At 44.5% G+C, this 16156-nt stretch overlaps 1 protein-coding gene across 1 annotated transcript in view; it reads left to right on the forward strand.

Moving 5' to 3' along the window:
• Positions 1 to 16156, forward strand: part of CCT7 (chaperonin containing TCP1 subunit 7) — a 144796-nt gene that overhangs the window by 63211 nt on the left and 65429 nt on the right. Inside the window, exons 4-6 of the mRNA XM_085642772.1 lie at positions 6802 to 6927; positions 7608 to 7660; positions 7830 to 8001. Of these exons, the coding sequence (XP_085498898.1) occupies positions 6802 to 6927; positions 7608 to 7660; positions 7830 to 8001 (351 nt within the window). The remainder of the gene's footprint in view (positions 1 to 6801; positions 6928 to 7607; positions 7661 to 7829; positions 8002 to 16156) is intronic.

Below are 16156 nucleotides of genomic sequence, written 5' to 3' on the forward strand. Positions count from 1 at the left end.
CTGGGGGATTCAGATGTACATGACTCCAATGTTTGAAGAAGAGAACATCAGTGATGAAAGTGACAGGCGAACCAGAATCCACTGTCACCTGTAAATCAATATTGTTTATGGAAATGTCACAAAACGGACCACTTTCAGAAGGTTCTGCATCCACTGCTAAAATAATCTTTTTTGTACATATAATGGAACAAACTGTAGAGTCATGAACTCTTGAATCATTTTCAACATTTCCAATGGTGGCAACCTTACGAGGGACTTTGCACATTTTTGAGAAGTGTCCAACTTTGTTGCAATTGACACAAAGTTTACCTAAAGCTGGACAATTTTTAGCATTGGCCCAATGAGTAGAAGAGCCACACCTATAGCATACATTTTGTTTTTTTATATCATGAGTTTTATTGAGATTAAAAGCTTTGGATTTGGCACCAATCGCCATAACAGGTTCAATAGAGGTTTCTTTTTTATTTAGTTCTTTCTGTGCAACTACAGATCTTTCAATCCCTTTGGCTAATTCTAGAGTTTCTTCAAGAGAGGGATTTCTGCAGCAGAGGAGTCTTTCTTGAACCTTTTTATTGAAACAGTTGACTACTAATTGATCCCGGAGATAAGAATCAATACTGCCATCAAATTCACATGTAGCTATTAAGACTCTTAGTTCAGTTAAGAAAGTTTCAATGGTTTCATATTCAAATTGACGTCTAGTGTAAAACTTGTGCCTTTCCACTATAACACTAGTTTCATCTTTAAAATGATTCGAGAGTCTACAAACTGCTTCCTTGTAAACATCCCAATCACCTTCATTAGATTGAGTGACAACAGGTAAATGATCAAATATACGTTGTCCTTCAGACCCTAAATTGTTATATAATAGCGCCAATTTCCTGACTGGGTCAAATTTTGTGCCATCTGAAGCTATTATATAGCTAGCAAAACCTTTGAACCATTGTTTCCATTTTATTTTAATTGGACCTGGTTCTGCTAAAAAATGTGGAGGAACAGAAATATTTTGCATTGTGGCCATGGTGGAATTATAAATAACTCACAATCATAAAATTTTCCTGAAGTTAAATCAATTGAAAACGACCTCCAAAACTTGTTTAATAATTATAACTTAAATTTTCAGATGTGCGCCGAAGGTGTATAATGTTCAATTTCAAAGCTTAGTATTTTAAATATAAGGTGTGCGCGTCACCGCGCAAAATGATGGCTTCAAATGAATTTCAGCAAGCAATGCGCTCTGCGGCGCTAGGACCCAGCATAAAAATATCTGAAGATGGCGGCACGTTTAATTACGTATGACGCTCACGTCGGATATTGCAGATCAACAAAAGAACGTGTGAGAGCAGCGCTCACAGGAATGCGCTCGAGCCCACACTCGATAGAAGGCAGTTGTCGAATTGAATACACACAGTTTGAAAATAGAGGGAGAAATACAACCTGTGCCAAAGATTGAGGTATTTTCCGGTTGTACTTATTTTCCTTTGCGATCCGTGTTAAAATGTGATTCCTTCTATTAGCACTTGTCCGCCGAAATGTAGCTGGATGCTGCACGGGTGATTGGCAAAATCCCGATCGTCGCCATATGTTAAATCCGGTTCAGTATATAAAATACCACAGGAATTTTAGTGATGATGAAGAAGTGAGGTTCTTTATTTGCCAAACACGCAGCCTCAGGAAGAACGTGGCACTCAGGTCCGGAGATATCCATCAACTGCCTATCTCCGAACCTGAACGCTCGAACCTGAAGCACAGAACACAAGAGTATTCCAAACATGGAATACAACACTACGTTTGGATTTGCAACTGCTTGTTGTCAACATTTGCTTAGTAATAAAACGCCCAGTGCCCGCTGTTCGACAAGGTGGGAGGAAGGGTGCGCTGGTTTCCCTTTTACATGCATTTAATGTCAAGATTAACACAATATTAACAGCGTGAGAAGGCTGGTCGCGGGTTCGTTTCTCTTTGGCTGATGTGGCTTGTAATCCGAGGCACCTCAGATGCCGGAGCTGAGTTTGGCAATTATTTATTTATTTATTTATTTTTTTTTAAAGATTTTATTGTGCACAAAAAGGGTTACAAACACGGGCCTACAACCACCAGGGCCAGCCGCTAGTAGTCGAAGTGTTCCAGCATATCAGAAAACAATGACTGGCCCACAGGGGCTCCGCACTATCACAGTAGATCAGACTGCACATAAGGGAAATCAGAATACACGCTTTTAGTATAAATAACAACAAAAAAGAAAAATACAAAAATACAACAAACAAGGCGAAACGACTTATGAAGGGCGGCGAGGCAATTCTTTTTAAACTGGATTTCTCCTGCAACTGTTGGCAACGCTATGTATTCTGTTTGTTTCTACTCTATGTATTCTGTTTGTTTCTACACTATACTCCTGCCTTCGAGGGCAGCAACCAGTGGGAACTGTCATACAAAACATTTTGAGACGGCTTGAGCTCTTTCTACGGTACACTGCTGCCCCCTGGTGGAGCTGTGCGGCTGAGCAGCCACATATCTGCAGCAGTAAAGAGATAAACGCTGGAAAATGTCAGATCGGTTACCAGAACACCTAAAGCCCCACAAAAATGAAATCTGCCTTTTCAGTGGCCTTTACGGATATTTGAAGGAGTAACGCTTGACTCGTGCACCTTTAAAAGAAATATAAACTCGCCGAGTTTATGGACAGCGTATATTATTCCTAGTACTCCTTGGGAACTGTGATGGAGCGGGTCTCTGTGAACAGCTGCTTTCGACACATTAGGGGAGGAGTTGAAGACGGGTGTTTGTTGGCACATAAAGTGAGTTTTTTTTTTTTGCCGTGGACAGTACTTAATAAAACATAGCGCTCCGAGTGACTACAGGTGTTAAGCTCTGCAGTGAAGCGTGCACAAGGGCCCCTATGAGAGAATGTTCATTTGCAGTACAAAGTGTGCAACCGGCGCACGACCTGCTGTGCTGTCTCCACGACCAGGTCGGGAGGCTGGAGTATTGTTATCCGGTGTCACATAATTGTATTTTTATAGTGGGCTGAATGTATCCAGTCAGCAGGGCCATTAATATATATTTTTTTCTTTTTCGGGGGATGGGCGAATGCGGGGGGGGGGGGGGAGAGGGAGGGATTCAGCGGGAAAGTGATGGTTTCTTCTGAGTAAGTCTCCCCCTTCAGTGCTCCTAGTAACACACAACCATTCTGTAGGAGTTTTGGGAAATGTGTTTGTCATACAAGGAATGAACGTTTGACAAACAAATGACAAACGTCTAATGTAAATGTTAAGAATTCAAATGTGATTTAGAACTACAGTACTGGCCTGTCTGGGAATAGAAGCTTCGCAAAAATATTCTGGGGGCGGGGAGGGGGGTGGGGTTAGATTCCATATGGACTTGCATTGAAATGGAGGCAATTTTCGGTGAGACAGCTACAGGATCCATCTTTTTTGCCTTAAAAATCCGGAGTCTCCTGCTTGAATCTGATCTGTTGGCATCTGTGCTTCTGTGAGCAGGAGTAGTGAGGGCTGTGTGAAGGGGACCCAAAGGTAGGGACGAGCTGGGACCAAAGCAAAAAGAACCTATGATGGTCTGAATACTGAACAAATCAAACACTCACCCTAGTCACAGATCTGAGTTTAATCCATCGTTTAGTTGCTCACTTTGCCACCCCAGTTTGGACCGAGCCATATGCAAATCAGCCTTAAACCTGCTCCCCATGCGAGAAGTCCAGCCCATGACTGGAAACGAGCACCCTGGGAACGGTTTGCGGGATATCTTAAACCCCCCCCCCCCCAAATCAGCCAACACAATCCAAACCAACGGCACATTTTTGGCATAGCCAGTAGGTCTCGCTTTTGGGACCTTATAAGTATTTAGTTATGCAACTGTTGCATGGCTAAACACTTATAAGGTCCCAAAGGCGAGACCTATTGGCTATCCCAATGCTTGTTTTAAAGGGGCCTCCAAACGGGTCTCTATCGGGCTCTGTTTTGTGCCCTGGCGTTCCGTTTTTCCCGGACTGCAGTGACAGAAGGCACATCGAATGCGCACCTGCTCACACACTACTCACTAGTGGAAAAGTTACGGCATTACTTCATGCCTTTAAAGAGCCATTTTCTCTCTGGTTTTCCCTTGTCTTTTTGAAACTCAAGAGCAGGAACATTGTCCTGGTGTCACCGGGTTTCGGTGGAAGCTTTTTCAATATTATATACGAGCCATAGTTGCTGTTTATTTATCTTGTGCAACTAACAACCATTGACAAAGCCAATAGTCCTGACTTGTTGTAGGTACGATGTTACTTGTTGAGTTATATATCTAGATGCAATGCCGAAACAGCAAAATACAAGTCGGGCGGCACACTATTAGAAGCACAGACTTTTAGTTTGTGTTTTTAAGCCACGCCCTTAATTACATTGACCACGCCCCTTTGAGAGAGACCCCCCTCATTTTTTCATCCCACTTAAAGCCCTGCCGTCATGCCTCTAAAGCTCGCTGTTAAGTTGTCTCACGCGATATAACAAAGTTGAAAGGCGGCTGCAAGGAGCGAAAGTTGCAGCGCTAGGAGAGGGGCTGAAAAGGCGGGTCCTGTTCGGCATCCAGTGGGGCGGGGTCATAATTAGGCCCGCCTTTGTTGTTGAAGTCACGTTGTTCTTCACTCAGTTTTGTTAGCAGCCAGGAAAAGTTATGGTTGTCCCGAGAACAGCGTCTGGTAACGGAAAGCAGTTCTGGTTTTGTCCCTCGTGCACTTTTATTACGGGGCTGCTTGCTTAATTGACGAGGCGTGTTGGGAAGAGCTTGCCTAGAGGCGGAAGGATATGTCTGGCAGTGAGTATTTGACGGGATAATATGAAAGCCTATAAACTGCAAACTACGTGCACGGCGCCAGTGTTTGTTGAAAGTCCTTTTCCAGCTAGCAAACGAAGCAATTGTGTTTGTGAAACACTTTTTGGATCCAGATATGTGGTGCAGTCACTGTATGGAATTCGTGGTTGTATTTAAACATGGGTGTGTTGAAAAAGCAGCCAGCAGTAGAGGCGGGTTTAATAACAAGCGCGGCCCCGGCGAGCCTCGCATACAGGAGGTGGAGTGGCCACGTGAAGAGAGAGGGGGAGCAGGAGGTAAGCCCGCGAGTGGTGCGGAAATCACACGAAACTACTTAAAAACACAAACCCGCCAAAGTGAAAGCAGGCTGGCTGGCGAGTGGTGTGCGATGTGCGCGCACCATGACGAGGAAAGCCATATGGCGCCTCTGCTCGTCATTGTGCGCGTAACCGCACGCCCGTCGCCAGTGCACGTGCCAGTGGGCTATAGCGCTTCCCCAAAAGTGGATTGCATGGCGGCACGATGCACGTGATTGTGCGCGTGCTCGCCATGCAATACACTTTTGGGAGCCCCTTACTAGAGTCTCGCATAGCGATTGCTACGCAATAGCTAGACGAGACCTAAAAACCATTAAAAATGCTATATTCAATGCTTGTTTTAGGGGCTTCTGGGCTGAAGTGTGTCCCTGTATGTAGGATGCTTAATTCACGGGCTATATAACTATTCCACTTCTTGGTCTTTGCCAGTGTGACTCTGCCAAGCAGAGTTTTATTTTTCTGTCTTGAACAGCTGGCTTGCTGACAGACAAAAAGATGAGTAGAGGCAGCCAGGAAGGAAATTGTCCTAGTGCAGTGAACACAGTTTATACGAGCTATTAGCTTGGCTGGATGGACAGCCATACAAGCATTCAGTAGGTGAGAGAGGAAGATAATTTAAGGCTTTTATTTTGGAAAATTATCACACGAAAGAACAAATGCAGAATTGCCTGAGATTTGTTGAGGTGTGACTTTGACTTACAGGAAAATGGAGACACTGTGATAGTGAAGCATGGTCCTTTTGTCAGAAGGTTTTGTAATCAGTGTAAGTCATCATTGTCAGTATTAAGAACCACATAAAGACAAGGGAGCTGTGAAAGATGTAGTAATATGAGGGTATGTAGTTGAAGCCGTGGCTAACTGTTCTGCTAGTAGTGTGACATTCCAGCTCCCAACTAGTGGCCAATGGTGATTAGGTGTTGTGTGAACCAATAAAACACCAGCCTTTCAGTTGTGTAGAAGAGGCGTGGGAGATGAACATCACTAGTGTGCTTGTGTTTGGTCCCGTTCGCAGATTACTTTCATTTGGATCGAACTGTTGCAAATGGGGTTCAGTAACTTCAGTGAAGATTCATACAATTCTTTTCATTTGCAAATGACATGATTGGGTAAAGTTAGGATATTTTAGTGTGATACTTAGAAGTAGGTGGCGGGGGCGATGGGTGGTTAGGCAGGCAGACTGAATTGACACGGGAGTAGACTGGCATTTGGAGATTGAAACACAGCCTCATAAGTTTGTTTCCCGGAGGAAAGTGCCAGCTCATGTAGGATGCAGTTTCACCTCTGGTTGTGTTCTTATGTTCTGGCCAATGAATTGCTTAGAAGTAGGAATATAGTTAGCTGTGCTGCTGGTCCTAATTGCTGGACCCAATTTCAGATGCTCTCCTTTTTTTTTTTTTTATGGTTGAGTTCGCCAGTTACGTATGGAACATATATTGCTCTGACTGCACAGCGGTCTTATATTTTTAAGACTACGCACTAGCATGCTCTAACATTTTGTCCTTGTACTTTATCCTAGTAGTTTCTTGTAGTATGAAACATCTGTTTAAATCTCAGTAGTGTGATTCAGCTTTTTACAATTTGGAGGTCACTGGTATGCTTGTAATCAGACTGCTTCTGCAAAAGGGACTTGTTTGAGATGTTGCCTGAGCTACTTATTACTTTTCATCTGTTCTAGGTTGGGGACGGGACTACTTCAGTAACGCTTCTGGCTGCAGAGTTCCTGAAGCAGGTGAAGTCCTACGTAGAGGAGGGTCTACATCCTCAGATCATCATCCGTGCATTTCGCACTGCAACCCAGCTGGTACGTTACTCACCAGTATGTGAAAGGGAATCTTGTAAATTATGAATGCTGTGAATGATAGTTATCAATATTGTTAGTGTACATGATCTATACGGACTATTCTATGTTTTACAGAAGCAAGCCTTCCCAGTGTTCATGTACATGAAACTCAAAGGATGTGCAAATCTCGGAGTGCATTTTAATAGTAGTTACACACTCCTTATTCTATCTTGGGTCCTCATCAGTTTAGTAGTCTTTGCCAACTTGTAGGATTCTCTAGACCTTAAAAACGTCATGGTTGAAAGTAAATATTCGCCTAAGCCCCTGATCCCTTTTACCCTCATTCACAGTGAATAAATCGCTTCCGATAAATGTTACTGCTCCATCCAGTGCCAACCTGGTAAATTTGTCAAAGTGTGAGGACTGGGTGTGCAGTCAGTCTCAGTTCGTTTGATTTGTGCTTTGATGCACATGGTTCCAACCCACCCATTTTCAGTCGTTAATAGGCAGTTTGCATGTTCCACCTCCTCCTTTAGAACATTTGTAAAATTACATACCTGACGTATTTTGATGTTGAGTATGCTAACGTTGCTATAATTGTACATGAACCTTGTAGAAGGAACCTTGTGGATTGGTTAGCCGAGCTTGGAATATGATTTATAGATTTTAATAATGAAAGCTTGTTTTAATTCAATTCCCAGGCTGTGAATAAGATCAAGGAGATTGCTATAACTGTGAAGAAAGAAGATAAAAAGTAGGTTTCTGTCTTTATCCTTATTTCTAAATGTGATGTGCATTGTACATAAAATGTTAATTTTACTCCAATTCACTTTGAATTCCAGCAAAGTCTCCTATTTTAATCCAGTGCATAGCTTTAAAGGTTCTCAGTGAGGTGTTTTTAGGGTGTTGTCTTTTTTTTTCAGAGAGCAGCGCCATTTGTTGGAGAAGTGTGCAGCGACTGCTCTAAGTTCCAAGATGATTTCCCAGCAGAAGGATTTTTTTTCCAAGATGGTGGTTGAGGCAGTCATGATGCTGGATGATTTGCTTCAGCTAAAAATGATCGGCATCAAGAAGGTTCAAGGTGGTGCTTTGGAAGTAAGTACAATACTTTCTGGTGTATTTTGAGAACATTAATGCGCAAGATGATTAGGATAGGTCAGCTAACCTTAATTTGCCAGATCATTACCAGTGTGCCTTTTCTAGTGTAGGATTTTTCCTGGCAATATTTAGATGAGTGAACATGCAGGAATATTTATCCTTTACTGGGCTGATGTGCAGCATCTTCTGGGATGCTGACATTGGTGTCTGAATGATGGAATTAACACGGTGAGGTAGTTGGGTAAATGGGATTTTGTCTTCTGTGAATTAATTGGTTATTTTATAAACCATTTATCACATAAGGTTTCATCAAAATTCTCTAGACGTGGTGGCTGTGCAAACAATGACAGAAACAAAATGGATCTGCCGAAACTGAGTGTTTGAGGCATATGAGCTGTAGATCATATGCTATGCATAGATCACCATCTAGTGCTGGGTCCGAATGTTTGCCATTTGTTTTTTCTTCGAAGAAGTCTTTCCAGTCACGAGGTAGGTGACTCCTCCTGTCGGTAATAGTGCGCATGGGCATTGACTCCATTGTTAGATTGTTTTTTTTCTGCCAGCGGGTTCTCCAGTATTGAATCTTTCAGAGATTCACATGCTTGTATCTTCCCCGTCATGGTGGGAGTCTCACGGTAAAAGAATAACCATAGCAGTAAAAGAAAAAACTGCCTAGAAACCTTAGAAGTATATCATTGGGTAACCACTTATCCTCATTATGTGGCCCAAACAGCCAATCGGCTGCCAGCCCCGAGATACACCATCCCCAGCAGAGCCACCATACCTCAGATTTCCAGCCGCCGTCGTGTGAGGAGTCTCCCTGAGCCGTCGCTCAGTTTGTTTTTTTGCTGAACTTTTGACCTTCAACAGTTTGAAGTGAGGTACTGTTTTTTGCCTATATTATATTCTATTCAAAATGTCAAAGCTCTAAAAAGAGGCTGTTCAGATCTTGCAGATCCTGTAGGAAAGCCAGATTATTTTCTGAGGATGCCCACAAGGAGTGCTTGTAATGTCTGTACCCTAAGCACGTCCCAAAGGAGTGCAAGCATTGTCGTACCTTCTCTGCAAAGACACTTAAAGACCGAGAAGAACGCCTATTATGGCTTCAAAAGAAGAAAACCACAGACTCTGAGTCTGATAGAGATTCTAAAGGACATTTCTAAAGGAAGCATAAGAGGGAGCCCTCTGAGAAGAAAGTGGAACAAAAATCTAAAGAAAGAGGGGCATCCTCCTCCTCTTCGCTGCCTCATACTCCACACAAAACCACCTCCGAGACGAAGGCTCCTTTGTCGCTGCCGTCGTCTAAGTCCAAATAAATAACTGTCAGCATGCCGACAAAGGCGTCGACGACTCAAACGAAGATCACCTAGTCTACGACGACCATCTCGACGACAACTGCATCGTCTACGGCAGTTACGACGACGACACGGACTGTGAGTGAGATTGTCGACGACATCTATGCCACCGACTTGTTTTTAAATCTCCGACGAAGTCCTCCACGTTCATTACAATTAAACAAATTGCTTCCTCGACTAGCTCATCGACGGACAAAGCAGAGTTTTCCACGCCAAAAATGTCACCGCTTCTTCCACCCACTTCTGGATTGTCAGGAGTCTGAGGAGGAAGGGCCTTATGGAGTAGCCTATAGTCCCTCTCAACTGCACATCAAAAGTCAAGAGTCAGACGAAGAATTATTCCAGGAAGTACAGGAACAGTTCTCCTTTAAAGATCGCCCAGTACAGGGTTCTAAGCGCTATGAATCTTTCCATCAGGCGTACAATTATGAGGAAGAGAAGGAAGTGAATCCCAATGCCCAGGAGGAGTCCATGTCAATACCTGTAGCCCTAATATCTGATTTACAACATATGATAAACAGCTATTATCGCCGTTTTCCGGATGACCATGCTCCAGCCTCCACCACAGCAAATATACCACCGACAGTGGTTCAGGCTCCTCCTCCAGTGCAAAGAGTAGACACCCCGAAAATAATAACTATTTGGGATGACCTCGTGGAGAGTGATAACGAAGATCAAACCGAGGAAGGAAAGATTCTCCAAGATGACATCGTAGGGGACGAATGGGATCAATATATTGTCCCATCATCACCATCGCCGGCGAGGTCGCCGCCGGAGGATATTGAGAGTTTCCATGATCTGATAGAAAAAGCCTAGACGAGGTTTGAACTTTTATTGCCCGTGAAGGAGAATGAATGTTTTCTATATGATTTCAAAGAAACATCTCGAAAATCTGTAAGAGCTATCCCGATAATTCAACATATATGGGATGAAGGACTAAAATTGATGAAGAATTCGGCCTCCATGCCAGCCTTAATTCCAAAAATTGAAAAGAAATATCGTGCTCCTGTGACCACACCAGCGTGCCTGATAGGACATCCGCGTCCTGAGTCTGTTACGCAGGAAGCACAGACGCTCCAAAAATCCAGTCTCTGCCTGTTTAGCTCCTCCTGATAAGGAGGGTAAGAGGATGGATGGCGCTGGAAAGCGCTTTGCAGTGATGGCAGCGGCTTCCATTAAGGCAGCAAACGCACTGGCACTTGTCAGTCGATACAATAGACAAATGTGGTCGGCTATTGCACCAATTCTGTCATCTTCCGTACGACAAGAGAGAAGAAGCAGCTACAATTTTTCAGGACGGAGCTAGAGCAGCATCGAAGTCCATTGACATAGCCATGGACATTGTATCAGTGGGCTTCAGACAGATGGCTGGAGCAGTGGCGCTTCACAGGCAAGGATGGCTGAAAGCTACATCTTTCAGACCTGAAGTCCAAGCTAAAATCGTGGACATGCCCTTTGATGGGGAAAGCTTTTTCGGGAAGCATATTGACGAGGCGCTTCAAGGGATAAAGTCTGACACCGACACCGCGAGAGCTCTGGGGTCCCTACAGCAGGGCCGTTTTCAGTCCTTTCGTGGTAGAGGATTGAGAGGACAATTCCATCAGCGATACTCCTTTCAGTCAAACAGGTACCGACCTTACCAACAGCAGGGGTACCGTCAATTCTCCAACAACCAGTCATATCGGTCCTCTAACACTTCCTTCCAACAGCAGGCTAGGAGAAAACCTGTGGCGAGAGGAAAGACGCAAGACTCTGGTCGAGGACAGTGACTATCTCCAGGCGCCACCGGCCCGTCTCGCCTCCAGGAGATCCATTACCTCTCTTGTTATCTCAGTCATCGGCAGTCCATGTCATCGGACAGATGGGTGTTGGACATTATACGATAAGGCCACACCCTAGAATTCATACCTTCAACTCGACCTCCCATTCACAGGAATCAAATCCATCTCTCAGCCCTCAAGGCAGAAGTCTTAGCTCTCATTGTGAAAGGAGCAATAGAAGAGGTTTCCCTAGAACGACGAGGGAAAATATTCTATTTGCACTTTTTCCTCATAAGGAAAAAGCAGTCTACCAAGTGGAGGCAGGTAATGGACCTCAGAGGTCTGAACAAGTACATAAGAAATATTTAGTTCTGCATGCTGTCTCTGCAGGAAATCCTCCTGTTACTACGTAGAGGAGATTGCATGGCATCATTAGACCTCTTGGATGCGTATTTCCATACTCCAATTCACAGAAAGCATAGACCGTATCTGTGGTTCACAGTGGCGTGGCGCCACTACCAATTCAAGGTGTTACCCTTCAGCCTCAGATCTGCACCAAGGGTTTTTACAAAGTGTATGGCGCCGGTCGTGGCGCACTTGAAGCAGCAAGGCCTCCAGATCTTTCCATATCTGGACGACTGGCTGATAAAAGGTGCATCGTACCCGGAAACGCAACGGTCCCTAGTAAGTTGTATGGAACTATTCCAAGATCTAAGACTTCGGATCAACAAGGAAAAGTCTTTCCTTATCCCGGCACAGTCACTTCAATTCCTTGGAGCAGTGTTAAATACTCAGGAAGCAAAAGCATACCCTTCGGAAGAACGCACACAAAAGATTTTGCGACTGACTGCAACAATAAAATCAAAAAGGTCCACTTCAATCAGGCTTTTTGCTGGGAATGATGTCATCCTGCATCCCATTGGTCTCCCAACTGTCGCCTGCGCATGAGACCACTGCAAGAATCTCTAGAGAAGCAATGGGTTCAAGCCCTGGGTTCATTCGAGGACAAACTCAATATGAACACTCAGATCAAGCGTGCACTGTCATGGTGGGGTATCGGGGACAACTTATCAAAGTGTCTCCTCTTCGAACCTCAGTCTCCCAGTTAAGCCATGACATCAGACGCCTCCTTACAGGGTTGGGGAGCACACTTGCAGGATCTAGAGAATCTGGGTCATTGGTCAACTCAAGAGGTAACATTGCACATAAATCTGTTGGAATTGAAAGCGGTATTCTTGGGCCTTCAAGCCTTCCTTCTGAGAATCCGCGGCTCGACGGTTCTAGGCAGGACTGACAGTACGACAACCATGTTTTACCTGCAAGGTGGCACGAAGTCAAAATCCCTTTCAGCTCAAGGCCAGGAAATTTGGAACTGGCTCTTACAGTATAACATCACTCTGCAGGTAGAGCATGTTCCTGGAGTGCACAAAACAAGGGCAGATTGCCTAAGCAGATCACCTTCCATCTGCCACGAATGGGAATTGAATCGCGAACAACTCCTACGAATATTCAGTCTATGGAGCAAACCGAAGTTAGACTTGTTTGCAAATCAACACAACAAAAAAAATGCAAACATTTCGCAAGCAGATTTCCACAAGCAGGATCGCGGGGAAATGCTCTGCATCTTCGCTGGACAGGGATGTTTGCATATGCGTGTCCCCCATTCCCTCTAATTCCAAGGCTACTAAGGAAAATTAGGTCGGAACCATGCCACATCATTTTGATAGTACACAGAACTCCTCCAATTGTCAGTGGATCCCAGAGTGCAGTTCCAGGAATTCAGGATCTGCTTTCCATGAGACAAGGACAGGTTCTTCATCCGCAATTGAACTCTCTAAACTTGTCAGCTTGGAACCTTATGAGCATGAATTTCAATAATTAGATATTCCTCAAGAATGCCGAGAGATACTAGCAAATTCTCGAGCAATTTCTACTAACAATACAGCAATTGGTGTTCAACACAAGCTTTACACCCTTTTAATTCTTCACCAGAGCAAATACTTCCGTATTTACTACAGCTAGCGAAGGCTGGTTTTTCTCATGCATCAAAGGTACATCTTGTGGCTATCTCCAGATCCCGCAGGACTCAAGATTGTCCATCGCTTTGGTCCCAAAGACTGATTAAAGAATTCCTAAAAGGTTTGTTCAGAGTGTACCCACCAGTTAAACATCCACCACCTCCTTGGCAGCTCAACACAGTCTTGTCTCAACTCATAAAAGCTCAGTTCGAAGCGATTCACAAAGCTGAATTGCAGTTCATCTCAATGAAAGTAGCTTTACTTCTTGCCCTGACTTCAGCCAGGAGGGTCAGTGAGATCCAAGCATTTTTGGTTGTGGAGCCTGTCTTACAATTCAAACAGGATAAAGTAATTCTCAGGACAAACCCAAAGTTTATTCCCAAAGTTCCGACAGCTTTTCATCTCAATGAACCAATTGTGTTGCCCTCATATTTCAAAGACCCATCAACTGCAGCAGAAAAATCTCTGCACATGTTGGACATTAGGAGATGTCTTAAATTCTGCATTGACAAAACAAAATCTTTTCGTAAAACAAACCAACTATTTGTAGCCTATGCTGGGCCCAGGAAAGGTTTGGCCCTCTCAAGATCTTCCATTTCTAGATAGATTGCTTCTGCCATCGTTTTATGTCATGAAAAAGCAGGAAAACCTTTGCACTCACGAGTGCGCGCTCATTCCACTCGGAAGATGGCAGCTTCAACAGCGTTGCTGGCGGGTGGTCTCACTCCCGGACATTTGCAGAGTGGCAACATGGAGTTCTGCGGCACCTGTTTCACTAAGGTATTTGTATTTCAGTATATGGTTGTGTATGTATGTATGTATATATGTGTAATATATATAATCTATCTGTGAGACTCCCACCATGAGGACGGGGAAGATACAAGCATGTTAATCTATGAGAGAGAATACTGGAGAACCATAGTTTACAGGTAAGTAACTAGTTTTTTTCCCTTGGTCCCCAAGATACTCTACTTCGACGGTATTGTTTCTGAATGCTTATTCCATTCTTCGCATGTCGTGTTTACTTGTTAAAAAAAAAAAACTTTCGATCGGAGACCTTGTGGTAGGCCGTCGGGCCTACCCATGTCGGTTCGAGTCGCAGTCGATGGAATGATCTCCATTTAAATTCTGCCCTTGGTGCCACGCGAAGTACCCATGCACGATGTCGCGACCGGCAGAGCCAGCACACATGCTCTATTCCAGACCTCTTCGGACCTGAATCGGAGGAAGAAGCCGCCGATGCTATCGGGGCCGAGGAGGAAAAGGAACCGATCTCTATTTCCTTGTACGGCTCCGACCAGGATGAAGATATCCCACATGGACAGCGTACTGTAAGTACAGATCCTCCCTTGCCCCGAAATCCACCTCAACCGAAAAAGGACCAACCCTTGGGCTCTGGTCGGCACAGAGACCATGCTTCTGACGCCCCGCCTTCTTGCTCTCCACCAAAGCCTACAAAAAAGCCTTCCGGCTTCGAAAAGCCCCACACCAAATCGATCACTGAGCCGAAAACCTCGGGATCGAAGCCTAAGTCCGGCTCCGACCTACAACACTGTACCGAAACACACTTCGGATCCGAAAACACCAACCCCGAAGACATCTGCACCGAAATCTCCGGCGCCGAAACAGCCTGATGCTCCGAAGTCACCATAAAAGCATGTTTCGACGGTCCACTTGATAAACCAGACCCGAAACAAAGTGTTGTACATTCATCCCAGTACTGGACATATTACCACCAAAGTGACTTTAAAAAGGAGAACTGATGCAGAAGAAGAATATCGCATTCCTTTAAAGAAAACAGCTGAAACTAACCCTTCCCCCTCCTCTTCATATTCCATCACCCACTTCTCCTCAGTCTTTACCTGTCCCAACTTCACCTGAGCATTCGCCACCACATACACCTGACTATCAGGATGAAGGGGATGACAATGGGAATGGGGATGATGATATTCAGCCAGTGCCTACAGACCCATGGGACGACTACAACACTGAGTCGGCCCCAGGCAATGATCCTGACTTATACCCTACCAGATGACAGTGTAGGATACATTGAATTGCGGGGTTGAGTTGCTAATTATCATGAGGTGCAGCTCCATAAAGAGTCCCTCGAAGAGGATTTCATCTTTGAAACCCTTAGCAATACACAAAGATCATCGCACACATTGGCCATGCTCAAAGGAATGATAAGGCATGTCGAAGATATATTTAATGATCCGGTCAGGGCACGTATCCTTACCCCTAGGGTAGAGAACAAATATATGTCTGCACCATCTGACCCAGTGTACATAATAGGAGAATTACCATTGGATTCTTTAGTGGTATTCAATGCATGTAAAAGAGCCAACTCCCAAGCCACAGGAGATGCTCCACCCCCAGGTAAAGAATCTAAGCTTCTTGATGCTTTAGGGAAAAGGGTGGCCTCTCAGGCAGCAAACTTCTGGCGCATATCTAACACAGCAGTATTACTAGCCAGGTACGCCGGTGCGCACTGGGACGAAATGGAACAATTACTCCAATTTCTACCACAAGAGCATAGAGCTACAGCTCAAGACCTAGTGAGAGAGGGTCAACTGATTTCGAATAATCAAATTAGATGCTCCCTATATGCTGCAGACCAACCTGCTAGAGCGGTAAACACCAGTGTCCTTTTGAGAAGGCACGTCTGGCTATCTGGGTTCAAACCAGAGGTCCAAACCTCCATACTAAATACACCTTTTGATAAGGAGCACCTCTTTGGCCCAGTGGTAGATTCTTCATTAGAAAAAATGAAAAAGGACACTGAAGTGGCCAAATCCATGGGAGCCCTTCAGTCAACACAAGGCCGTCGTTCCTTTCGGCGCTCATTCTATCGAGCAGGGTCCAAAATTGCTTCCTCAGACGCTACATCCACCTACAAGGGTAATAACCGACCCTTTATCTTCAAATATTACTTCAGAGGGGGTTACAGAGGAAACCATGGCAAAGTCAGATAGCGGTTTAAACACACGCACCTCCCCCTCCAGTACAAAATAGTGACTTA

Source organism: Triturus cristatus, chromosome 2_2 (assembly GCF_964204655.1).
Source record: "Triturus cristatus chromosome 2_2, aTriCri1.1, whole genome shotgun sequence".
Classification (NCBI taxonomy): Eukaryota; Metazoa; Chordata; class Amphibia; order Caudata; family Salamandridae; genus Triturus; species Triturus cristatus.